Below are 27512 nucleotides of genomic sequence, written 5' to 3'. Positions count from 1 at the left end.
ACTAAGCGAGATCAGTTGGTCTTCAAATGTGCCGTAATTAAGAGAGACGGAGTGAAAAGTGATCATTTCCGCTCAGGCAGTGGAGAAACTCCAGGGCCTTCCAGAATAAGGGCCTTAACAGGGAAGGCCTAATGACTTCTGGAGACATGTCTGTAATCTTTTTTATTTAATAGAGTCATCACGCCCAAAATGATCCAATCAGGATTGTTTTCTTTTGTGGATTCTAGGTAGATGCAGCCAAGCGACAGAGCAGGGTCTGATTGCAGAGCTGCAGAACCGCAGATTTACACCCGCAGTGGCGGCTTCAGGCCAGTGGAGCACATGCGCAGTAGGACAGCGTGATTGTACCGTGTAAACAAAGTCCTTATAGTAAAGTTGAGCATTACAAACATAGATATCCATACCTAGATGCTCGTTGTCTGTTGTTCTCTATCTGAGGCGATACGTCTGTGCGTCCGCCATGTTGGAGAGGTCGAGATCCGCTTGTGAACAGATTCACTTGTATTGAGAGACGAAGAGTTTCAGAATTAAATTGGCCACAACTTCCTTATTACTCAAGCGATTTTCACCAAATCTGTTTAGTTATAATCCTCAGACACAGATTAATCCAGGCTGCACGGATCTGTTCTCAGTAGCTTTTATTACTTTAATAACTGATCGTGATAATTAGCCGTCCAGACCAGCAGGAAAGTGTTCAGTCTGCACCTGACGTTAAAAACCGAGTTTAGCACAAGAAACACAGACACATCAGCAAATCCATCAATGAGTGAATCACTTCTACTCTTAATCCACATAAACATAAAATAAACCCCCCAAACACAGTAAGAAGGTCAAAGCTGAAGTTGGCTTCCTATTCACCAGCTTCTTGTTTGAGCTTTCCCGTTCCACCTTAAATGGTGCAGCAGTCACTTTCTGGTGCCTGAAGCTGCACCATTTAAGGTGGAACAGGAAAATTTAAACAAGAAGCTGGCAAATAAGAAGCTAACATCAGGTTCATGTAAGAAGATGCTAACGTTAATCTGTTATGAATATCTACACGGATTAAGGAATGCTGTAACTTACCCAGCTACAAAGCTTTAACCATCACTGTAAATAAATAACTACTACATAAAGTTAAGATCCTGAATAGACTATTAAATGAAATAAGCTTAATATAAAACCAGTGGAAAAACAATCACATCAACAGCTTCTCTGTGCTTCACCAACCACACGACCATATCTACACATAAACATCACACATACAATACGCATCACACAGACATGAGTGTGGATCCCTCCATTATATAATCCATTTTTTTCAGCAGGGATACGTTCAAAAACTAAAGTTTGTTTTAGCCTAAAGCTTAATATGGTGCCCAGTTTAAGCCTGTTTAAGGTAAAGTTTTATATATGAGTCAACTTAACCCATTAGTTTACCCACAGCCACATCAGCTGTAGTTTGTGTAATATTTACCCTGTGAATCTCTATATGCGTTCAAACCAAAATTTGCTTTAGCCTAAGACTCAAAATATAATGTTAGCCCAAAGCAAATTCATCACAAATTTATTGGAAACACACATTAAATGTTGATTAGCCCAAAACTCGCTAAGAAAAAACAAAACTAGTGTTGGTGCATGAGCTGAATGCCACTGGCCTGAACCTGCTGGCATGAAACTGTGGCTCTGCAGCTCTGCAGACAGATATTATTGAAGTGAGCTCTCCTATTGGTTAGAACCAGTGTGAAGTACTCCCTGGTATTTGGGTTGCTAACCCAGCATTGGCTGGCTGCTGATGCTAACCAGCTTCAATTGCAACAAAATGTTGTTTTGTCAGTTGTTCTTCTGTAAAGTCTCTGTTCTAGTGTGGTTCTGCGCTCTTCCTCACATGAACTGAGATCTTCCTCGTCTCCTCTTCTGTCTTCAGTGTGAGAAATGAGGAACAGTCACTCTTCACTCCAAACTCTTGGGAAACTGGGCGAGTTTTCAGATTTACAGATCTGCTGCAGCTCATTGTAAAGTTTTTCAGAGGAATCCGGGCAGAGTTACAGTTTCTAGACTATGAAGGACCAACTGGGTGAACCAGTCTGCTACAGCGCCACCCTGAGGCAGAGCAGTGCTGATCTAGTTAGTTAAGAACACCAGAGACAGAAGCTGATTGTGGGTGAAGCAGCTAAACAATGAAAGCATAACGTTATAATAAGTTTGTTTTCAAGGACCCCAAGAATTTTGAGACATTCAGGGGGTCCAAGAGGTTAATTAGAAGGTCCCCCCAGGATCCCCTTTTTTGCACCTTGGTTAGGGCGTCAGGAGCTGGACTGAAGCCAGTTAGGCCCATTTTATGAGAAATAAACATCTTCTAGAAGTCCTAAATGTGTCACTGGCTGTTCCAGTTAGTTGTTTGGAATGTAAAACAGCGGCGGCAGCTCTATGTCAGGACTCTGTACTGAAATAATATGATAATGTCTGTTATAAGATCCACATAAAACATATAACATGTCTTTTACAAGCTTCAAATGTCTGTGTTTAATCTAGAACAGACAGAACAGAAGATTCTCATTGCATTAGTTTTAGTTTTGGGCTAACATAGTATTAGAAAACCCATGGAGGAACTTATCATAGAGGTGTTTTTCACCAAGTTTTGAATATAGGGGCCAAAATAAAGGCCTAGAAGTAAAAGTCACAGTTTATCACTGTTTAGAGTATGAAACTGTGCAATATAATAAAAAATAAAAGTAGCGCATGTAGTGAATATGTCCACTGATTATTGCTGTATGTGTACAAAATACACTAAATACAGAATGAGAGTATGTACACATTGAGCAAAATTGTTCGTATGTACTGATTTAAGCATACTAACATTCAAAAGTTTCAAGAAGTCCTCAATAATGTATAAATATAAATCTTAATATCATATAATATATACATAATCTTATCTATCTTATTGCACTTTATAAGTGTATAAAGTGACTCTGATATGGTGGTACTACTACACAAATTCACAGGTTTCACAAAACCACCCACAAATAAGTTTCAATAAAAACAGAATGAAGTTGTAATAAAAGTAAGAACTTTTGTTTAAGTGTTTTTTTATATTAAAAAACATAAAATATAAAAAGGTTTAATATTTCTTAAACAGTACCAAAAATGAATAATAATAAAGATGTAAGCAAATTAATATCAGCATGTTCTAATAAAAATATAATTTTGCAAACAATATAATTATAAAAATACTTCTATTATAATAACACATTATTTTTATTATTATTATTATTATTATTATTAAGAAATTGTTTCTAATAATTGTACTATTTAATATTTTGTAATTAATATTAATAATGAAATTGCCTTTTTACTATAATAACGGGTTGTATTTTAATAATTGTACAAATAAAAATAATATCCAGAATAAAGTACAAATAAAAATATCCAGAACCCTTTTTTTTATTTCAAAAGTCATGATCAAATTTTAAGTCAAAGAGATAAATCGGTCTTTACAGTATATTATTTATCATCTAAGAAGTTTTTGTTATTCCCCAAAATTGTGTAGTTTACAATATTGTAGACATTTGAATGATGATGTTCCTACAGTATAGATTTATTGATTATATATCTTGATCACAGTGAGCTGAAGGTCTGATGAAGTTGCTCTGTGAGTGACGGCGCTGTGTACATCTTATCCACTGCTGTATTAATAACAGTAATTAATGTATTCATGTAAATTCTCTGTGTTTGTGTGCAGGTTTGGGGATGAGAGGGGCTACGTGCTTTACCCTCAGATCGGTGACCGGTTGGACCTGGTGTGTCCGGCGTCCGCTCCAGCCGGCCCGCGCTCCACCTCGGATTACGAGTACTACAAACTGTACCTGGTGTCCACGCGCGAACAGGCCGACAGGTTTGTAGGAATTACTAAATTATCAGAATATAAACCAAATATTCATTTTTTTTAAGACTTCATCCAACAATAACATATTTATGATGATGAAAGGAAGAAAAAACTTTCATAAATTACACAAAATTAGATTAAATGAGAGTGAAGATGGTTAATATAACTAGCAAGTAACGGAACCCTACACAACACTTATTAGCATGGTGCTGACTGCATGTCTGCATCATCACAGACTCGCCTCAAACACTGATGTTCAGTATCTCTAATAGTCTTGATTCTGTGGTTTCTGCCACTGTATAACGTCCTGTTACCTATAAACATGGACTAAAGAAGCATTTATCTTGAGTCCATATTTTGTCCACCTTAATAGACTTACTTATGTGTCAGAAGCCACATTATCAAGTCTATTAAGATTACAGAACCAGGCTTCACAGTTTGAGGCGAGGCAGTGATGACTGAGACATGCAGTTAGCACCAAGCTAAAGTTAACCCAGCATAACCAAAAGCTAGCAAGCTTGCCCACCTGTCTGTAGCTGCCTGTCGCCCATTCATCCGTTTATAAATGATAAGGAAGTGAAGAAACATAATTTCACTCTTTATTGTAAACATAATAATCACTCTTGTTGGCCTATATATTACACAGAATAGAGTGAATTTCAGGACTGCCTTTCTTACAGGTGTGAAGTGATCGGCCCTCCTAACCTGTTGCTGACCTGCGACCGGCCGAACGCAGACATGCGCTTCACCATCAAGTTCCAGGAGTTTTCGCCGAACCTGTGGGGCCACGAGTTCAAAAACCTCCACGATTACTACATCATAGGTGAGCATGGTGTCTGTCTGTGTTCATAGCGTAAATATTCTGCAGAAAAAGTTCTGACTTTGTAGTAAAACCAGAGAAAAACAGGACTAACCTGCACAAGCAAAGTGGAAACATGCAGCATATATTATTATTTTTTACATACACTTGTTTTTCTTTGGACAGCGACGATATATATTATATATATTTGCTCTAAAATGGTAGCTTTACAGTAGAGGGACAAAAAACATTCTCTACTTTTAATGAAAGTCAGTTTGAAGAGGTTTTGTTCCAAGACATTTTGGAGCATTTCTATTCATCATGAAATTTAAATTTTAAAAAAATCAGCAAAAATTGAGATTTTTTGTTTTTCTTTGGACAACGACGATATGTTACATATGACACATATCGTTATTAGATATATTTAATCCTGGAAAAAAAAAACAGAATTTTGAAAAATTTAAAACAAAGAAAAGTTATTAGAAGTAAGATTAGATTAGATTAGATTAGATTAGATTCAGTTTTATTGTCATTGAGCAGAGTGCAGGTACAGAGCCAATGAAATGCAGTTAGCATACATGTGCAAAATACGGTTTTATTTACATATAAAGTGCAGAAGTAGAGTGGTAAAAAGTACATGTGCAAGTATAAATATAATATACACGTATACAGAGTGAGTGGAGAGCAGCCAAATACAGCTTCTTTCCACAGGCAGTCAGATGTATAAGTCCCTCCTCCCCTCCCGCTCCTCCCTAAGGCTAAGACTGAGACTCAGACTAGACTAAGACTGCAATATCTTTCATTGTGCGCTATATATCATTTCATTTTCACTAGTATGTTGAATATACTATCTTATTGTGTTTATATTTATGTCTTTGGCCTTATGATCCTGATTTCTTTTGTTTATGTCTTTGCTGTCAATTCTAGAGCTGCTAAATGGTTGTTCATTGTTTTTAACAATGAAAATAACGATCTATCTATCTATCTATCTATCTATCTATGTAGGTAGTATGTACTGTGAGAGCAGCATATGTAAAATGAGACGTATGCAGAGTAAAAACGTGCAGGTATGAATAGTGCACTAATACTAGGACATAAAGTACAATAACAGTGTAGTCAGTATAGTAAGATGCAGTTAAAGTGACAGTGTGGAGGTCAGCAGGGTCACAGCCTCAGGGAAGAAGCTCTTCCTGAGCCTGCTGGATCGGGAGCAGAGGCTCCTGTAATGCCAGATGGGAGGAGGGTAAAAAGTCCACGGTTAGAATGGGAAACGTCCTTGATGATGTTCCTCGCTCTGCCCAGGCAGTGGTGGGTGATGGGTACCTGTGATGCGTTGGGCAGTTTTCACCACCCTCTGGAGCAGGAGAAGAAATGATGGGAGAAGAAATTATGATTTTGCTCTATTTCTAGATCTCTATTCAAATTTAATCAGATTCGTGACATTGACCATGTTAAGGCCTTTGTACTAAAAGGTCAGATAGTTCTCTTCCATTGAAGTCTGTGTTCAGACGACTCTCTGGAGGATTTGATCTGCTCTTCAGAGGCTTCTGTACAATTTTATGGAGTTCACAGCAGCTCGAGCGTCATTAAGCACGACCAAATACTAAGAAACTCTCTGAATTCATGTTAAGATTTTCAAAGATTCAGCTCTTCACTCTTTAAATGTTATACTGATGATGTAATTTGTAATGAAAAATGTTGTATTAAATTAGAAAAGTCAAAGCATTAGCAAAATAAAGGCATTTTCACTAGTGCTCTCAGACTTTTAGACTCCACTGTGGACACTGTATTTCTTTGTGTGACTCATATACAGATATATGATGGTGTAAAGGCGGGTCTGTGTGTGTGTATGGGTGTGTTAGTGCCCCGCAGGCTGACAGTAAACAGGAAATCCCGTCTCACCTGTAATTAAGCAGTCTGGGGTTTATGTGAGCCGCAGATGCACCAACAGTTTGTCATTACGCCACCGTCTCCGGGCTGATGTGTTTTTAATGTATTTTTAATGTAGCTGATAATTACGTATCTTTATATTGATGACAGGAATTTGAAACCTCAAGCAGTTGCTGGATGATGGTATTTCCTGAACACATTAATACTAACTCTGCTACCACTGAAAACCAAACTGGGGCCAATACTCACATAACAGCTAATTCTCATACCCTGTGGCTAATACTAGTCCCGCAGTTAATACTCACACACTGCAGCTAATACTCACACACTGCAGCTAATACTCAAACAACAGCTAATACTCACTCACTGCAGCTAATACTCACTCACTGCAACTAATATTCACACACTGCAGCTAATACTCAAACAACAGCTAATACTCACTCACTGCAACTAATACAGACTGCAGCTAATATTCAAACAACAGCTAATACTCACACACTGCAGCTAATACTCACACACTGCAGCTAATACTCAAACAACAGCTAAAACTCGCTCACTGCAGCTAATACTCAAGCAACAACTAATACTCACACTGCAGCTAATACTCACTGCAACTAATACTCACACACTGCAGCTAATACTCACACACTGCAGCTAATACTCAAACAGCAGCTAATACTCACACACTGCAGCTAATACTCACACACTGCAGCTAATACTCAAACAGCAGCTAATACTCACACACTGCAGCTAATACTCAAACAACAGCTAAAACTCGCTCACTGCAGCTAATACTCACAGACTGCAGCTAATATTCAAACAACAGCTAATACTCACACACTGCAACTAATACTCACACACTGCAGCTAATACTCAAACAGCAGCTAATACTCACGCACTGCAGCTAATACTCGCACATTGCAGCTAATATTCAAACAACAGCTAAAACTCACTCACTGCAGCTAATACTCACATACTGCAGTTAATACTCAAACAGCAGCTAATACACACTGCAGCTAACACTCACACACTGCAGCTAATACTCAAGCAACAGCTAATACTCACATACTGCAGTTAATACTCAAACAGCAGCTAATACACACTGCAGCTAACACTCACACACTGCAGCTAATACTCAAGCAACAGCTAATACTCACACACTGCAGCTAATACTCAAGCAACAGCTAATACTCACACACTGCAGCTAATATTCAAACAGCTAATACTCACACACTGCAGCTAATACTCACACACTAGCTCATACTCACACACTGCAGCTAATACTCAAGCAACAACTAATACTCACACTGCAGCTAATACTCACTGCAACTAATACTCACTCACTGCAACTAATACCAACTGCAGCTAATACTCACACACTGCAGCTAATACTCATGAACTGCAGCTAATACTCACACACTGCTGCTAATACTCACACACTGCAGCTAATACCCAAACAACACTTAATACTCACTCACTGCAGCTAATACTCACGCACTGCAGCTAATACTCAAACAACAGTTAATACTCACACACTGCAGCTAATACTCACACACTGCAGCTAATACTTACGCACTGCAGCTAATACTCACTCACTGCAGCTAATACTCACACACTGCAGCTAATTCACAAACTGCAGCTAACACTCACAAACTGCAGCTAATACACAACAGCTAATAATCGCACACTGCAGCTAATACTCACACACTGTGGTTAATACTCACACAACAGCTAATACTCACTGCGGCTAATACTCACAAACTGCAGCTAATACTCACACACTGTGGTTAATACTCACACAACAGCTAATACTCACTGCGGCTAATACTCACAAACTACAGCTAATACTCAAACAACAGCTAATAATCACACACTGCAGCTACGCTGGAAAGTCAGTTGGAAAGCAGAACTCAGTATTGCATAATTTTTGACCTCCACACATTCGAGCTGTGAAAAGAACATGGACACCTCAAGAAATCAAATGTAGTTAGCAACAAGCTAGCCTTCCAATATTAGTGATATTCAACATTTATGATCTATTTACTTTTCCAAAACAGCAAAGTTGTATGGTCAGTGTTATGGATTTAACTAATACTGTGTGTAAGTTCACCGATCTGAAACTCAAATAGAGAACTCTAATCTCTTTGCTAGTTTGGTAGGAACAGTACATTTCTTTTGCACGTTTGCAGAGGTTGCTTCATTTGTGTGTGGTACGCTAATACTTTTTGAGGGAGGCGGTGTGAAGACCCTCTGTTCCGTCTGTTTTCTTTGCCGTAAGTGTTTGGTCTCGCTTAAAAGGCTTTCAGCTGGAGAGCTGGCTTTGCTGGAGTGGCTTTAACCACTAGTGGTTGGCTCACTTCAGTAGTGCTATCTTTGTGGTTTGTTAACCATTTTTAAAAAACTTAATGTGAAAATAAAAACACGGTTTTGCTTCATTGTCCAGTTCTAATTGTTTATTATGAACTGGTTGAAAACCAGTCCGTAACAGTGTGACTGAGGAAGTGCTAGCTAGCGGCTAGCAACTAAACTGGGGCGAGTACAAATTACAAAAAACAAACAAAAAAAATAGAAAAATGGTATATTATTACTGATAATATGACATATAATGTTAAACTCTAGGTTAAGAACACATTCCTGTAAAGTAATTCCCAGTTGAGGGGGTTTCTTTGTGTTCTTTAGTCGGACATTGGAAATTCCCGGTTTAGTGGAACGTAGCTCTGCGGCTAATACTCACTCTGCGGCTAAACGCTTCAGAATTGTATTTATGCCTTTGGTACACGGAAGAGATGGATTGAATTGGATAGGTTGTGTGAGGGTGTGCGTGCAGGATTGTGTGTGTATAATAGAGAGAAAGAGCTTGTATGTGTGTGTGTGTGTGTGTGTGTATGTGTGTGTGTGTGTGTGTGTGTGTGTGTGTGTTTCTTCCTTGGGGAAATCATTTTTAATTAACCTATTGTGGCATTTGGTAATTTATACAATATGCCAGTAATGAGCTAGAGCAGAGAAAGAGAGACAGAAAGAAAGAAAGGAGAGAGGGAGGGAAAGGTGGAGGGTGTGTTGTGTTTCAGCAGAAGCTGGAGGCTCCTAATTGGCTGTAATGGGCTGGTAGAGGCTGAAGGGCGCTGCACAGGAGGCACCGCCTGCAGGGGGCTGAGTATCTGTGTGTGACCATTTGCATTTGTGAGTTACTCAGCAACACAAACACAACCATTCACAGTTTAAAATAGAGATGTTCGTGTCGCTTGTAAGACTGTAGTGTAGTACTATAGTACAGTTCACACCGACATGCTAGGCCAAGGCATCTTAACTACCGCATTTTACAGAACTTCCCAGTTTCACCTTTGAAAAATACTTTGGAGGTGGGGTTGCGAGGGAAACCGGACGGGCTGGGCTGCTGTGTTTTTATAGTTAACACTAGCTACCGACTTCGATGAGGGAAGGTGTTTCTGATTAGACGGAGTGTCTTGAGCCCTACCAATATGAGCCACTCAAGCCACCGAAGAGTTAACGTAGTGCCAGAAAATGAGCGTCAGAAGCGTCCGAACGGTAGAACATTCCCCAAAACCACGACAGCCAGCTTCTAATTATCTGGTCATCAGGTCCATATTTGATTAAACCTGAGTCCTGATTTCTTAGATGTACTGAATTCTGTGTGAATAAAGTAGATTTCTTTTAACTCTGTCTAAGTTTCATTCAGTTTGACATCACGCTATGAAAAACATACTTCTATTAGGCCATTAGGGACCATTTCTTTCTATACAGGTGCTCTTGTGGGCCCTGTACAAATCTCTCACTTGTTGAGAACACTTGCAGTAGGGTGGCGGCCGAGGTATGTTAAAAGTTAATGCAGAAAAAAAGCGATAACACACTCCTCGAGTGTTCTACTGCTTTAATACAACAGTTAAATAAATACAGTAATAAATTAATAAACTGGGCCGTGAACGCGGCGTTTAATATGTTTTAATGTTCGCAGTTCCTTCACCAAATTATAGTTCCTTAACGAGCAGCTTGTTGCTACGTCAGAGTAACGAGCTCCGCCCACTCGCTGCACAGCCGGCAGTTCGTTCTCCAGCTCCTCACACTAAATTCCCAAACTGTCATCACCACTGAGCAGCTTTTCAGTCACCAGCTGTGACAGAAGAACAGCTAAACAACCTGGAATCAGCCAGAAATGAACCCAATACCATTCGCCAAACGTGTAGTCTGATCTTCAGAGTCTGACCAAATCAGACTGAGCCATAAAACTGCTACAATATCAAGTTTAGCTCAGTTTTGTCATTTTTTGCCAGATCAGTATTAATGTTGTTTTGTTCCAGCCAGTCTGTAAAGCATCTTACAGCCCATTTAGTTTGGCGAATGGTGTTGGGTTCATTTCTGGTTGATTCCAGGTTGTTTAGCTGTTCTTCTGTCACAGCTGCCGACTGAAAAGCTGCTCAGTGGTGATGACAGTTTGGGAATTTAGTGTCGTCTCATCTTCAGAGTCTGACCAAATCGGCTGTCGGTCAAATGTGATCTTAAAAGTGTCCATTTTCTGTTTGTGGCAAAGTAAGAAGTAAAAACGTTCAAATGGCTTGAGCGTCTCCTACAGCTGTCGAAGTCACCTCAGCGGAGTGATACAGTGTTTGTGAAAAACAAAATTTTTAACGTTTCTTAACCAATCAGCTTGCGTGGCCGGAACTAACTGTTGTATATATATATATATATATATATATATATATATATATATATATATATATATATATATATACACATATATATATATATATAGCACAGAGGGTTCTTTTCTTCTGGTCCAGTCAATGTGAGGTGATGCAAACTGCAAATATCTAGTGTGAATGAGGCTTTAGGCGTGCAGTCTATTGTTATTTGATTAGCTGTAAGCTAAGATTACTTGTTAGCTACATTAGCCTCTGGGAATTTTGTACAATTAAATTTTAGCCGAACTCTCTTTTTAAGCGTGTTTGGCTGTTGTTTTTAGGTGTGTGGTTGTGTGTGGAGCTCGTTCAGTCGGCTCTGCTCCAGACTGATCCGTCTGGGAGCGCAGAAGCGCTCGGAGCTTTTTGGATGAAACTTTGATCTCTGAGCACTGAGAGAGTTCCCAGTGGAGCATTTTAGCCTAGCATTCAAACCCAGGCTAAAAACAACCACACCACACATACACCATTCAATCACTCACCACCAGAGAGAAGCGCTCGTTCGCGCTGGTGCAGCGCCCCGAACGTCCAACATGGTTCTGCGAGCGAGTCTGTTGACTCGGCTCGTGTTGTGATGTGCGTTTCAGATGTTTCCTCTTTGTGCGTGTTCATGCGGGGCTGCGCGTCGGTGTGTATAAGTGCTTGTTGTAGAGGGTTGTTAATTATTGAAGAGCACTTGTTGGTTTATTTATCAAGGTTAAGCTGAAATAACAGAAGACATGAACCGTGAGCATGTATGTGTGGCATTAGCATATCTCGCTCCTCAGAGCTGAGGATCAGCCAGTTTCTGGAGAAACACAGTCATTTTTCTCCAAGCAAACCAAGCAGCAAAATCAAGCACAACCGCAAATGCACTCTGTTGGTTTTAGCTACTGTTGTGAGGTTGAACGAACTACAGAACACCAGCAAAAAACCCATTCGGCCTCATGAGAACTTTAGTGTGCTCGTTTTTTGTCAGAACACCTACATTTGGAGTGTTTTATTAATTTCAAATCAGTTTGCCCTAACATAAAATAAGCTGGGCAGCCCACCCAGCCGAACTTACATCCCACCTGTGTTGAATTGTATATGGACATTAGGACACAATTGGCAGGCAGGCTAACATTTGCTTCATATTGCTCATTTTTAATATTGTATGTGCTCATTTTTTGGCCTACACACTAAAAAAAGGTGCTTCTTCAAGGGTTCTTTAATAAAGGCAAACTAAGTTCTGTATAGAACCATTTCATGCTCAAAACGGTTCTTTGCATGGTGAAATGTTTCTTCAGATTGAGGGAAAATGTGTTGTGTATAGTTCTAGATAGCACCAAAAAGGGTTCTGCAACTGTTATGATCTCAGGCCTGTAGCAATAGAAGAACGCTTTTTGGTTTTACACAGAACCGTTTTCAAAAAAAGGTTCTATGTAGAGCCATATACAGCACATTTTCCATCGATACGAAGAACGATTTCACCTGCAAATAAGCAATTAAGCATGAAAATCGTTCTTAATAGAACTCACTGTTCTAAACATAACCATTGCATTTCCTAAGGAACCCCATTTTTTTAAGCACGTAGGTTAAATTCTCATTTTCAAATGAAATTCAGATCCTAGGTATGGCGCAGGTCCCATCGTTGGCGTAGTGTTGTGATATAGCACCAAAAAGGATTCTGCTACTGTTACGATCTCAAGCTTGTAACAATAGAAGAACCCTTTTCTAACCTACCTACGGAAGAACTGCAAAGAACTAATGATCAGAAACTCACTAGCCCCGTTTAGATAGATGAGCAAAAACAAATGTCTTAGTCTGATTAAAACATGTTGTTTCCAACACAACAAACGTAATGCGTTTTTAAGTTTGACACAAATGTCCTATTTTTCAAATAGTCCTAATACAAATAAATATGAACTGTGTTTGTCTTATATTTGAAGCATTTAAGCATAAACCTAACATCAACCTATGTATACATATATACGTTTCCTGCCTTCTGCCCAATGACCACTGGGATAGGCTCAAGCACCCCCCCCTCCCCCCGCAACCCAGAAGGATAAACCTATATATGTATATATGTCTGTGTATGTATATAACATATATATATATATATATATATATATATATATATATATATATGTGTGTGTGTGTGTGTGTGTGTGTGTGTGTGTGTATGTATATAACATATATTTACATATGCAGTATTTACAGTACAGTATATTGTTGCAATCCTCCATTTTCATTATTTCATACCTGCTCCTGGTTACTGACCTATAGAAAACCAATAGAAGCAGTTCAAAATGCCTTAGAAAATCTTGTTACATTAACTTACATTGAAACATAACAGTAATTTTTGCTTCTCTTGTACAGTTACTGTTGTGCATACATGAGGTTTAGTTCTGACAGTGTATACAGTAATAATATACAGTACATAATTCCATGTTGTTGATTTTCTAAGTGTAAATAGTTTCACACATCCTCTGCAGAGAACACACTTTGACACGTTTTAATGCATGATTACTGTTTATTTGCTGAATTTATCATATTGAATTTAACATTTCCAATGTGTTAAACTCAAAAGCATAAAATAGAAATCGTGCACTAAAAACATAACGTTATTTGACCGGGGGTGTTCAGACATTGGCATACGACTGTATAGAACGCTGCACTCCGTAGCCCAGCGCACAGTGCGAGTCCGTGTGATGTTGTGCGCTTTGTATAGTGAGTCGGTTGTGTGATGGCTGTGAGTAACACAAAGTGACACGTCGCCTCCCAAACTGGGTCAACAATCGGAGCCGTGCAGTACAGTCGGTGTATGTGTGTGTGTGTGTGTGAGTGTGTGTGTGTGTGTGAGTCTGTGTTTGTGTGTGTGTCTGTCTGAGTGTTCAGCTGTGTTCTCGTGTTCTCGTGCTGCATGTGTCTGTCGGCTGGTCTGATCTCAGCAGCGTGTGTGCGCTCTACATCTCTCTCTCTTATAAAGGTCATGCTGTTAGACTCAGACTAATTGGATAGAGAAGGTTTTACACAGTGATTCATTAACCTTCTGGCTCCGACAGCTGCTCATACAGCCACACACACACAGGCGCACACACACACACACACACTCGCGCGCACACCCCTCTCAAAGCTGATAAATTGTCTTAAAGGTTAAATTTCATAGGCTCAATAACCTACGCTAGACTTACATTCACGCATTGACTTAAAGGGGCACTCCAGCCAAAATGAAAAATTTAACCATGCCGTCTTTTGTAAACATGCCTGTTCTCCTCTTACAGCGATGCTGCAGTGGTCTATAGAGAAGTGGCGGCAGTATGATAGGGCCCTGAGGGCCTAAGCCCACCAACAGTTGTTACTTGCCCACCCAAAATGACAACCTCAGTGTACTTTTAATATTTAAATCTTACTAATAAATGAACCAAAACCACAAATAAAAATCATTTGGAATGATAACCGTACCATTCATGTGATTCATATAAACTTATTGAGCTTTTAATTTTGAAAAAGGGTGGTCTATTCATTATTCGGCTAACTTTCAGATATCCACTACACTTTACTGTTGGCACTCTGCATTCCAGGAGGTAGCGTTCTTCATCCACCAAACCCAGATTCATCATCAGAATGCCAGATAGTGAAGCTGATTCATCACTCCGGAGAACATTTCCACTGCTCCAGAGTCCAGTGGCGGCGCTTTACACCACTCCAGCCGACACTTGGCATTGCGCATAGTGATCTTGGGTTTGCATGCAGCTGCTCAGCCATGGAAACCCATTTCATGAAGCTCCTGACGCACAGTTCTTGTGCTAATGTTGCTTCTAGAGACTTTGTAGTGAACGATGCAACAGAGGATAGGTGATTTTTATGCACTATGTAGCCACATTCTGTGAGTTTGCATGATCTACTGCTTCATAGCTGAACTGTTGTTGCTTCCATTTCACAACAATAGCACTTACAGTTGACTGGGGCAGATCTAGTAGCGCAGAAATTTCACAGACTTCCTATGGCATCCTGTGACAGTGCTACCTTTAAAGTCACTGAGCTGTTCAGTACGACCCATTCTACTGCCAGTGTTTGTCTATGGAGATTGCGTGGCTGTGTGCTTGATTTTATACACCTGTTTGTAATGGGTGTGGCTGAAACCTTAGAACTCAATAATTAGGTGGGGTGTCCACATACTTTTGGCCATGTAGTGTAGTATAGATATACAGTTGTATGCAGAAGTTTGTGCAGCCCTGTGCATTTTAGAAGTTTATTTGCTGAATTTAGCATATTGGATCAAAATAAAACATAAAATGTGATCTGTTTATATTGTGATATTTTATTATATTGTTAACATATTGCAGTGTATTTCTTTTTGTAATGGGATTGTAATGCAGATTTGGACACTCTTTGGTCGCTCATAGTGATTCCAGAGACACACACACACTCATGCGCAGACACATTCCACACAGTGAATAAAGAGTCTTTTGACAGACAGACGTGTGAGCTGAGAGAGAGATTAGTGTGTGTGTGACGGGGGGTAGAGTGGGGGAATTCTCCTCACCAGCTGTTCTTTAGAGATGGAGCGAGGGATGGAGAGAGAGAGTGAGAGAGGAAGGAGAGCAAGAGAAAGAGAGAGGGATGGTGTTGAAAGGCAGGAGATGGACTGAAGGAGTAGAAAGAGAGTGTTAGCAAGGCTGAGTTTACACTAAGGCTGGGCGATATGGCAGAAATAACATCACGATATTTAAAGATATTTTCACCATAGATGATATGAATCATGATATTTCCATTATGTAGCGTTTGTGAACACGGAATGGACAGAATGCACCAGGAAAACTGTAATAGTGATTTGTTTAATCAAATGTTTGCAAAAACAAACAGGAGGAAAAATCAAACTGTTAAACAAAAATGAATAGAACATGATGTCATGACGGGCTGCCATCCAATCAGCTTCTTTGTTTGTATATAGTTACTGTTACACTTAAATCAAATGTTATTCATGATCTATGTGGTTGCTTAGTGTTCATTTGCCAAAATAATGATAACGATACCACAGGTTTATCGCTGCTGTCGGAAGAAAACCTCGTGTCTCCATTTTTGACGTTTTTCAGTTTTTGACAAAATTTGAAAATGCCTGTTGCCCTTTACATTCTGCGTAAATTTCACGATGAATGGACTGAAAGAAACGACCCAAAATGACTTGGAAAAACCTCTGGTTCCATTGACTTACGTTAAAATTAAAGTATGTTTTCCTTCTCCTGTGAAGTTACCGCTTTGGAGATACGAGGTTTTCTTCCGACAGCAGCGATATGCATGTTTGGGCGTCCCGGTCAAATTCCATGTTTCGATTGATGTCCTAAGTTAAAAAAGAGGTTCCTTTACTGCACATTTTACTGCACAGTGTTTGATCAGCTTTGCAAAAGTTGTGGCACATGTTTATTTTTTTTTATTAGGATTTTTTCCAATGTCTTCAACTCAGCAAATACATAGAAACCGTGCATTAAAATTGGCTGAAAATAGCCATAATTATTTTATTCATTCCATGTAGAGGTCTTAAAAAATAAATTTTGTAATAATGTTATTTATAATAAATAAAATTATGATTTATGTAATGTATTATATAATACCTAATTATTATTATTACGATTCTTAGTTTACACTGCCAGTCTCTCTCTCTCTCTCTCTCTCTCTCTCTCTCTCTCTCTACCTCTTTTCCCCTGCATGCACACTGCGCTCCTCACAGAGACACTCAGCTCGGTCCCCCTGCGGCGCTGGCAGTGTAGCTCGGTGGGATTTGTAGATCAGGCTTAGCTTCGCGTCTCACGGCAGCCAAATTTTTAATAGTCCTTAAAAATGCAAAACAATCTGCCAAGGCGGAACTAATCGTGTCAGGGTGTCGCGTGCCGGAGGGGAGTCATTTGCTACGATGCCGTGGTCAGATCAGAGTTTTTGGAGGGAAAGTTTTGGCCAATGCAGGACAGATTAAATCTGGCTAATCACTGTAATGGAATTCATCACAACACTTATACTGAGTGCTGTTCTGTCCAGTCCAGTCCAGGTGTGTTTGTGTTTGGGATGGTAGTGAAACGTCTCCACTGCTGCTGTATCACTGAAGCAGTGTTAGTAGCATTTAGCATTCTTTACGTTAACTACACATTCCTGGTTGGAGCTGCACAATTTCAGATTGTTTGATCCACAGGGATGCTTTGCTGCAAGCGACATTAAAAATCTGACACGAAGCCAAACTCCACAGTAGAGCATGACGAGGCCTTTCCAATGAGCCCTGAAACACATTGCTAGTCTTCAGGGAACTGGAGATACAGAAATGTGTATCCGACTTAGGCGCACCTTAGGTGGCCTTGCCAAGACACTCGTCCACGGTAGGGGTCCGAAGAGTCAGAGAAAGTTAAAGTGCCATAACTCAGTGATAATAAGAGTAACTGACTTTAAACGTTACAGGATTATAGGGGGTGTTAAGCCCCCTCTCCAACCACACATGACTTTTCATCATAGTCTGTAGGAAACCGGAAAAAATGACATTCAACAATTGATCTTTGAAGAACTGTAGATCAGCAGAGCAATGTTAGAACGATGACAAACTCCAGAAGAAAGACGTACCCTTTGCCACAAGCCTTGGTTTCGCATTGCTAGCCTTCAGGGGGCCGGAGATACGGACTCCAGAATCTTGCAAATTTGTATCCGACTTAGGCGCACCCTAGGCGGCCTCACCGAGACGAAGATCAAAGTGAAGATCTGGAGAGCCAGAGACATTTAGGGCACTCAGCAACAATAAGAGTAACCAACTTCAACCTTTACAGGATTATAGGGCGTTACGCCCCCCTCTCCAGCAACACATGACTTTGTCCTGTAGTCTTTGGGAAACCAGAGATAACGACATTCAATATCTGATCTTTGAAGTGCTGTAGATTGGCGGAAAAATGTTAGAACAAAGCCAAACTCCACAGGTCAGTAGAGAGTGACGTGTCCTTTCCAACAAGCCCTGGTTCGCATTTCTAGCATTCATGAAACCACAGACACAGACCCTGAAATCACCAGGCTGCTCACATTTTATCTTCTCCAAGGCATCCATGTTGTTAGCGTCAGAATCACATGTCATCATGAGTAAAACCACAGGGGATGCTTTGGAACAAGCAATGTTAAAAATCCAAACTCCACAGGTCAGTAGAGGCTTACGTGACCTTTCCAACGAGCCCTGGAACACACTGTTAGCCTACAGGGGACCGGACCTTTTTATCCTACTTAGGCGAAACCTAGGCGGCCGTGCCGAGATGCTCCCACACTGTGGAGGTCTGGAGAGTCAGAGAAATTTAGAGCACCATAATTCAGCTAAACTAAGACTAACCGACCAAAGACACATGACTTTTTATCGTAGTCTTCAGGAAACCAGAGAAAACGATGTTCAGTATCTGATCTTTGAAGCACTGTGGATCAGATTGCTAGCCTTCAGGGAACCGGAGGTACAGACTCCAGAATTTATATCTGACTTAGGTGCAACCTAGGCGGCCTTGCCGAGATGCTTGCCTGCGGCGGAGGTCCAGAGATCCATAGAAATTTAGAGCACCATAACTCGGCAACAACAAGAGTAACCAATTTCAACCTTTACAGGATTATAGGGCGTTACGCCCCCCTCTCCAACCGCTCATGACTTTTTCTTGAAGTCTTTGGGAAACCAGAGATAACGACATTCAATATCTGATCTTTGAAGTGCTGTAGATTGGCGGGAAAATGTTAGAACGAAGCCAAACTCCACAGGTCAGTAGAGAGTGACGTGTCCTTTCCAACGAGCCCTGGTTTGCATTTCTAGCCTTCATGAAACCGGAGATCTATCATCTTCTCTGAGGCGTCCACGTTATTAGTGTCAGAGTCATGTGATCAGTGACTAGTCAACATCAAGCTTAACGCGTCATTGCCGAGCAGTGAAGTCGACTAGTCTGCACAACCCCTTATTCCTGGACACTTTATCAGAACCCCCTCCCTTTTAGCTCCAACTTTCTGGCGTACACTGAGAGACAGGGACGCGGGAAGGTGTTTTAAGTTGCAGGTGCTGAAACTCTAAGCAGCATTCATGTGACGTGAACGATGGCGTAATGCTTAATTATTCGCCTTTTTTCCGTTTGAAATTATTGATGCTTTGCGTCAAACAGAATGTGTCATATTGCGCTATAATGAAGCGAGAGACAACAATATACACACATAACTGACACATCAGATCGCTGACGCAGATCCTCTCTCTGCTCTCACTCTGGACCAACTTTATGTAAATTAACCAATCAGATTGTTGATATGTGGCGCAGTAATTGATTACGTCAGGCCCACAGGCACATGGTGAGATTAAACACTGGAACACACACAGAGCGGGAGATATAACAGTTGATAAAATGTTATTATCATGTTAGATGCCAGCTGCCGTCGAGGGAAGCGATTCGACTCGCTGCAGTGAATGTACAGCATTAATTTAAACATTGCAGCTGCTGCAGATTTTTAAAATATATAAATAAAAATAAAAAAGGCAACTTTCTGTATTATTATTATTATTATTATTATTATTGTTTTTAGCAGTTGCAGTCCTGAAATTTGAGCTGCAGCACCTCCTGATCGGGGGGCTGCTGCGCCCCCCTCAGACCCCAGTTCCCACATTCCTGCTGAGAGACTCTTATATTTTGTGCTGGCCATTCTGTAGCCCATTAGCATGTAAACATTACAGGGCCTATATGGTAGATTTCTCATGTATTTTAATTTGAATTTTTAATTTTATTATAATTTTTCTACTTATAGCATTTGTGTGGGTTTACACTCCAAAAACAGTCATCGTTACGCCACAGGATGTCTCTTCATACCTTAGAATTAAACAGGCTGTTTTTATAACTGTGCCTTTAAGACTGACATATGTAAATGACATCTGTTCTGATTTGCTACACCTCATTCAGAAAGTGCTCCGTTCTGAAATACTCCTTATGACTTCAGTATGAGTGGGCGGGGCTAAACTACCACAGACCATGCATACCATGTAAATATATTGGTTTTTATGACATCACAGGCACAAACGAATTCCAAAAATATCAGAATGATTTAAAAACTTTACTGACTTGCTTTCAATTTTTTTTAAGGTAATCTACATCCAAAGTTCAGTCTTGGTTATTGGTTGCACAGTAATGTCACGTATATGCTATTCAGCAACCCCAACTTCAAACAACTGTATATATATATATATATATTGCTGCTCCAAAATGGTAACTTTACAGGAGAAGGAAAAAACCTGTTTTACTTTTAATGTAAGTCAATGGAACCAGATTTTTTTCCAAGTAATTTAGGGTCATTTCTTTTAGTCCATTCATCATGAAATTTACAGACAATGTAAAGGGTAAGATGTATTTGCAAATTATGTCAAAAACTGAAAAACGTCAAAAATGGAAATTTGTTCCAAAAATGGAGTTTTTCTTCCGACAACAGCGATATATATATATATAGATGTTATTGTTGAGTTTTTTATTTTCTAGAATAATTGACTAATCTATTACCTGAAATGTAGCAGTGTATTCCGTTTCGCTGGTGGTCTCCATGCAGCTTTTGGACCAACCGTGTGTGTTAATGGTGTGTACCTGTGTGTGAAGAGGCAGCGTGTGTTTCTACTTCCGTTCGGAGCTTTGGCGGAACGCTCTGGATCCATTTCCACACCAATCCTCTTAGCTTCTCTCATCCGCTCACATACCTCTGATAGGTGCCATTACCCAGTTAATTAAAATAATTACCTCAGCCAGAGAGAGAGAGGGAGAGAGAGAGAGAGAGAGCTTTCTTCTGCAGAATCGCACATGGAGGACAGGTAGAGCAGCGTTCGGAATGGCAAGGCAACGGATTCGGCCTGAGTGCAAAACGTTTGCTGCATCCGTTCATTAAGAGTTTCACGATCTGTTGTTCATAAATGATGCATGAACTTCAAAAATTAAACACAGCTGCTGATTGAGAGGGGACTTTTATTCTACATATTCAAACAGGGACGTGAAGGGAGGGATAAAAAGTGCTGTTCATTTGTCCTCAGTTATTCTTACAACAGGGAACACACTTCTGCATATTTTAATGCGTTTTGTTTATTTAGCTGAATTTACTGGATTGTGGGGAAAAACATTTTTTAAATTATAGACTGCTTTATCAAAAAGTTGTTTTAAGTTTCAATTGGGGAAATTTAACCTAATATCAAAGAGCTTGTGAACAGCCTGTAGATGAGTCAGACCAATCAGAGGCAACCAAACCTTCATGTGTTGTCACATCACAACCACAAATCACTGGCACATTGTGTTCAGAGGTCAAGCCTCAAGCCAGAAAAAGTGGATATTCTGAATTTCTTGGCCAAAGAAAAATATATTTATATATATAATAACAATAATTTAAATTGTGGTCACAATATTTCTAAAAAAAATCGCAATTAAATATTTTCCCCAAATCGTTCAGCCTTACATACAAATTCACTTACTAGCACACACATATACACACATATTAGCAGCCACCTGGGATACAACAGCAACTGCTTATCAATACTTTACCACCTATATAGGATAATGTAGCAACAGCCTAGCAACACCTTAGCAACCACCTGGGGAAACATGGCAACAGCCAAGCAACACCTTAGCAACCACCTGGGGAAACATGGCAACAGCCTAGCAACACCTTAGCAACCACCTGGGGAAACATGGCAACAGCCTAGCAACACCTTAGCAACCACCTGGGAAAACATGGCAACAGCTCAGCAACACCTTAGCAACCACCTGGGAAAACATGGCACCAGCCCAGCAACACCTTAGCAACCACCTGGGAAAACATGGCAACAGCCTAGCAACACTCTAGCAACCACCTGGAATTATTATGTAAATCTAAATAATCCTCTACTGCAACATTATGACAGCAATTAAAAAATATATTCAATTCACTTTTCTTGCATAAAATCGACCTGATTACTAAATCATTTTTAAATAATAATGTGTACAGGGGTCCTTTTGGGGTATGTTGCCCTGAGGCAACATTGTGCAACAATGGGAAGAAATTATATAGATCTGTGTTCCCTGAAATAGAGAGATCTGGCTTGTGACTGGCTGAATCCATTCCACTGCTCTACAACGTTGCTTCTAGGCAACAAACATACTTCTGCAAATTCTCATAAAAAAAAGATACTGAAATGTTAAAGAAGAGGTTTGAAGTGTCCAATAAGAGGTAGTGTGGCCAGATACATGCTTTTTATTGACTTACTCGAACTCTTCCCTGTATTATTAACCCTGTCATTGTCATTAAATATGTATAATTTTAGTGTAAAGTGAGGAAAGTGGGGTTTGTTGCCTTGAGGCAACGTTGTGTAGCAGAGGGTTAAGATTTTAAAAAGAAATTGACAGCTAACAATCAACACTTAACTTTTCAAGCTTTTTAAGCCGACTTTGTTCATTCATGGACTTTCAGGTTCTAGAGTGCTTTATGTTAAACTCAGCAAATAAGTAGAAATTATGCACTAAAATTTGCATAAAAATGCCAAATTTGAGTTTGTTCTCTGCAGGTAAAGTGTGCTGAACCACATAGGCAAGTCTTGTAGAGATCACCGAACAACTCGACACGGTTTGAGGCGAACGTGTGGTGATTTAGGCACAATGCTAACCTAGCAGCTGTTTAGCCTCGTAGCTCCAGTGCAAAACTAAAGAAGCAGACAGCAAATATGTCTTTGTCTCATTGATTGGAAACTGTATACATTACGTTTTTCACCAAACTACTCCATTAATAGGTGAAATTTTTTGAAAACTGACAAATAAAAGATGCTAATTTGTGTTAGAAACGTTTTAAAAAGCTGTGTCCTCAAACTTTTGATGGGCAGTCCGTAACACTCGTTTTTTTCTGTCTCTCCCTCTCTCTCTGCGATGCTGTTAGCTTCGGGCTGACTCAGATGTCAGTGTGTGTTATTTCGGCTCAGTGCCCCCCCATAATGCGTCTTTATTTTGGTCCCTTTGTGAGGCCCTCGTGCGTTGGGGGCTGGGTGGATTTTGGACAAGAGGAGGACAAGCTTTAACACCGAATTACAGTCCTACCACCCTCAGTGTCTGTGTGTCACTGCACCACTAACGCAGGAGGCTTTGCGTCACTGGAGCCACATTTTATCATAGTGCTTACAGTCATGCAAAGGTTTGGGCATCCCTGGTCACTTTCCTTGGTTTGTTGGTTTTGTAAGTGAAAGTAAGTCGACGCATCCTCCACAGAGGAGGCACAATTACTGTTTATTTGCTGGAACAAGTAAAATTAGGGACCCGAATATTTGGATATTCGTTCGTTGGGTTTTTAATTGTGAGATATAGATATTTTGTTTTTGTTTTGTTTCTGGCTAGGTGTAGGCTATCAATAAAGGCGAACTGCAAAATACTGTACCGTTCAGGGTTCTTATTAGAAACCCGTCTCAAGACTACAGTCCATAATGCAGCTTAATGGCGAGAAGAAACATAGACCCCATTTATACCTGATCTAGTATCTGGTATGTGGATTGTATCCTGATAAGATTTTAGCCACATGCATTTACACTTTGTAGTCAAATGCGCCTCCGTTTAGTCGGACTGAAATCTGATTGCGGTGTGGGACAGAATATGCAAATCCGCTTGGTTTGCGGCAGCCAATTACCAATTTATCCGTTCGGCCTCTTCATCTACAGTTTGTTTTACAGAGTAGTGTCTGTCCATATTGTTATTAAGGGTTTTGGTTGTACTGGGAGGAGTTTTGATTGTACTGGGAGGGTTTTGGTTGTACTGGGAGGGGTTTTGGTTGTACTAGAAGGAGTTTTGGTTGTACTGGAAGGAGTTTTGATTGTACTGGGAGGGTTTTGGTTGTACTGGGAGGGGTTTTGGTTGTACTGGAAGGAGTTTTGATTGTACCGGGAGGAGTTTTGGTTGTACTGGGAGGGGTTTTGGTTGTACTGGAAGGAGTTTTGATTGTACCGGGAGGAGTTTTGGTTGTACCTCCCAGTTCAAATGAAACTCCTTCCGGTACAATCAAAACTCCTTCCAGTACAACCAAAACTCCTCCCAGTACAACCAAAACCCTTAATAGCAATATGGACAGACACTGGGAGGGGTTTTGGTTGTACTGGAAGGAGTTTTGGTTGTACTGGAAGGAGTTTTGATTGTACTGGGAGGGGTTTTGGTTGTACTGGGAGGAGTTTTGATTGTACTAGTAGGGGTTTCAGTTGTACTGGGAGGGGTTTTGTTTGTACTGGGAGGGGTTTTGGTTATACTGGGAGGAGTTTTGGTTGTACTGGGAGGGGTTTTGGGTTGTACTGGGAGGAGTTTTGGTTGTACTGGGAAGGGTTTTGCTTGTACTGGGAGGAGTTTTGGTTGTTGAATATGTCGTGGAGAGATGGAAGTGTTTACACTACTGTAACATCAAATGTGTCTCAGTACCTCCTAAAATGGTTTGAGTGATCAAATTTGTATCTGTTTTAAATGCGTCTTGGGTGCATATTCCGTCTTGTTTTCGAGGGGAACTGGAGTTTTCCACTTCGCTGCTGCTTTTGTTAGTTTGCTGCTCATTGATTTATCCATAGTTCTCCCCGAGCACCGTCCAGCGTAATCTGCTGAAAGCGTCCTCTGACAGTACTGATGTGACCATTACTACCCACATCAGCGCTGAGTTTTACTCGTAAATGATATTTCAGACTTAGTTTGCGTTTGTGATGAACTAATTGACAACAAAATTGTCCCAAAAGTGGCCCTTTTGGTTTTCCGATGAAAGGAAAAAAAGGCTGAAAATTGTAGTTGAGAAAAGACCAAAAGTACAAAATCTAACACTGCACAAATCATTTGAATGATTCCTTCGGTCAGTGCAGACGTGTTCAAACAGTTAGAGCAGCAGCAGATCAACAGTGAAAATATCAGCCATGCATAACTACTACACAGCCTCGACGAGGAACACGGGACCTGAAGTTATTGCCTCTGTTCATGCGGAGCGTCAAGAGGAGATACATCACCCACTACAGGTTTAACAGCACCTGAAAACACAACTCGATATGCAGAACACAACAACAGGAGCAGAGCGGAATGTCCCTGTGAGCACACTGAGGCCATCTGGACACTCAGTTTAAACATTCACAAACCACAGAGTGTAAAGTTTAACCAGCAAATAATAGAATTCGTTGCCTTGGATGACCAACGGTTGTCCACTGTTAAGGACTTTGGATTGTGTTGCATGTATTGGAGCCTGTTTACTGTCATAATGTCATATTCAAAGCAGATTTTATCAATCATAAAAGTGTGCTTTCCTTCATTATCTTCAGAAAGATGGTTCTTTAGTAAAGACAGTGGATCTGTGTAGAACCACGAACAGTCAAAGAACCATTTGCACGCTTAAGGTGTTCGTGGCATGGTGAAATGGTTCTTCAGATTGATGGAGAGTGTGTTGTATATGACTTCATACATAACCTTTTGGAAAAGGGTTCTATATAACACCAAAAAGGGTTCTGCTGTTGTTCCCGAGCTTGACATCATGGCAACAGCAGAACATTTTTTGGTGCTGTATAGAACCATAAACACATTCTCCATCAATTTGAAGAACGATTCCACCATGCAAAGAAGCATGCAAGCATGCAAATGGTTCTTTGAGTGTTTGTGGTTCTACATAGAACCATTGTTTTTACTCACGAACCCTTGAGGAACCATCTTAAAATGGCATAAATGGCAATTTTGTCTTTGGTCAGGGTTTATGTTTTTGTGCTGACCGTACTCATGATATACTCAGAAAAGAGTATCGTGATGTTTTTTTATCATGATATTGATGATTTTGCCCACCCCTGCTGTTTTGGTATGTAAGCTGCAGGTGTGGCCGAGTACACGGGCGTCTGTTCTCTCTCTCACGGATACTGATGTTTTCCTCTTTAGATGGTTATTACAACGCAGGGACATTCTCTCTCTCGCTCTCTCTCTCCCCACTCTTTCTCTTCTCTTTCTCTTTCTCGCACGCCCCTCCATCTTATCGCTCTGTCTCTGTCAAGCCGAGCCGACAGAAACATGACCCAGAAAAACCTTTAGCATTTCACTCTCAGATTGTTCTCTTTCTTTCTCTCTCTCGCTCTCTCTCTCTTTCCTTCCCCCACTATCTCTATCCCTCTGCTTTATTTTTTCATATTAAAACTTTCCCCCCATCTCTTATTTTCTCTCTATCTCTCTCTGTTTGTCTCTGTATAACTCATTCTCTCACTTCAGTCTCGTAATCCATCAATTATTCATATTACCTACTTAAAAAATATGCGGGAAAAAGCTGTTGAGAGAACAGTAACAGTGTGAGTCGGGTTCGCGCGGCAGATTCCTGCTGTTATTAAACTTCCAAACCGAAAGCGTAATGAGGAAAACATGCGAACTTCCCGCTTCGGGTGGAAATCTCTGACCTCACAACAACCATCCATCTTCAGGAAGCATCATCCAGTTCAGTTTAGGTTGGTACAGTTTTACACTCTTAAAAAAGATGGTTCTTCAAGGGTTCTTTAGTACAGGGAATTGTTCTCTACAGATCCATGAGTTCTATTGATGGAGAATGTGCTGTATCTGGTTCGATATAACACCAAAAAAGGTTCCTCTATTGTCGATTGTCACAAATTTGACATTGTAAGAATAGTAGAACCCTTTTTGGAACCCTTTACAACATATTCTCTATCACTCCGAAGAATTTCATCATGCAGAGAACACTTGAAGGACGCAAATGGTTCTTTGAGTGTTCATGGCTGTAAATAGAACCATTCCCTTTACAAAAGAGCCTTTAAAGAACCATCTGTTTTAAGACTGAACCCTATACAAAACGTTCTCCATCTGAAGAACCCTTTCACCATGTAAAGAACACTTTAAGCAAGCAAATAGTTCTTTGAGTGTTCATGGTTCTAAATAGAGCCATTCCCTTTACTAAAGAACCCTTGAAGAACCATTGGTTAAGAGTGTACCAATGCTTATTGGTGGAGAAGCAGTTTACTGAGTTTAAAAATGAGTGAATATGTTCCTTTTGGGCCTGTAGATGCAGAACCCTTTTTGGTGATATATAGAACCATTTTGAAAAAGGTCCTGTATAGAACCCTATACAACACATTCTCCATCCATCTGAAGAACGCTTTCACCATGCAAAGAACACTTTAAGCAAGCAGATGGTTCTTTGAGTGTTCATGGTTCTAAATACAACCATTCCCTTCACTAAAGAACCCTTGAAGAACCATCTTTTTAGGAGTGTACCAATACTTATTGGTTAAGAACCATTTTTAATGAGTTTAAAAATAAGTGAATATGTTCCTATGGGCCTGTAGATG

General features: G+C 40.2%; 1 protein-coding gene across 1 annotated transcript in view; it reads left to right on the top strand.

Moving 5' to 3' along the window:
• Window positions 1-27512, top strand: part of efnb3a (ephrin-B3a) — an 80733-nt gene that overhangs the window by 39724 nt on the left and 13497 nt on the right. The window contains exons 2-3 of the mRNA XM_036595684.1: window positions 3719-3871; window positions 4543-4685. Of these exons, the coding sequence (XP_036451577.1) occupies window positions 3719-3871; window positions 4543-4685 (296 nt within the window). The remainder of the gene's footprint in view (window positions 1-3718; window positions 3872-4542; window positions 4686-27512) is intronic.

Source organism: Colossoma macropomum, unplaced genomic scaffold (genome assembly GCF_904425465.1).
Source record: "Colossoma macropomum unplaced genomic scaffold, Colossoma_macropomum, whole genome shotgun sequence".
Taxonomy (NCBI): domain Eukaryota; kingdom Metazoa; phylum Chordata; class Actinopteri; order Characiformes; family Serrasalmidae; genus Colossoma; species Colossoma macropomum.
This window is presented reverse-complemented; position numbering and strand designations above follow the sequence as displayed.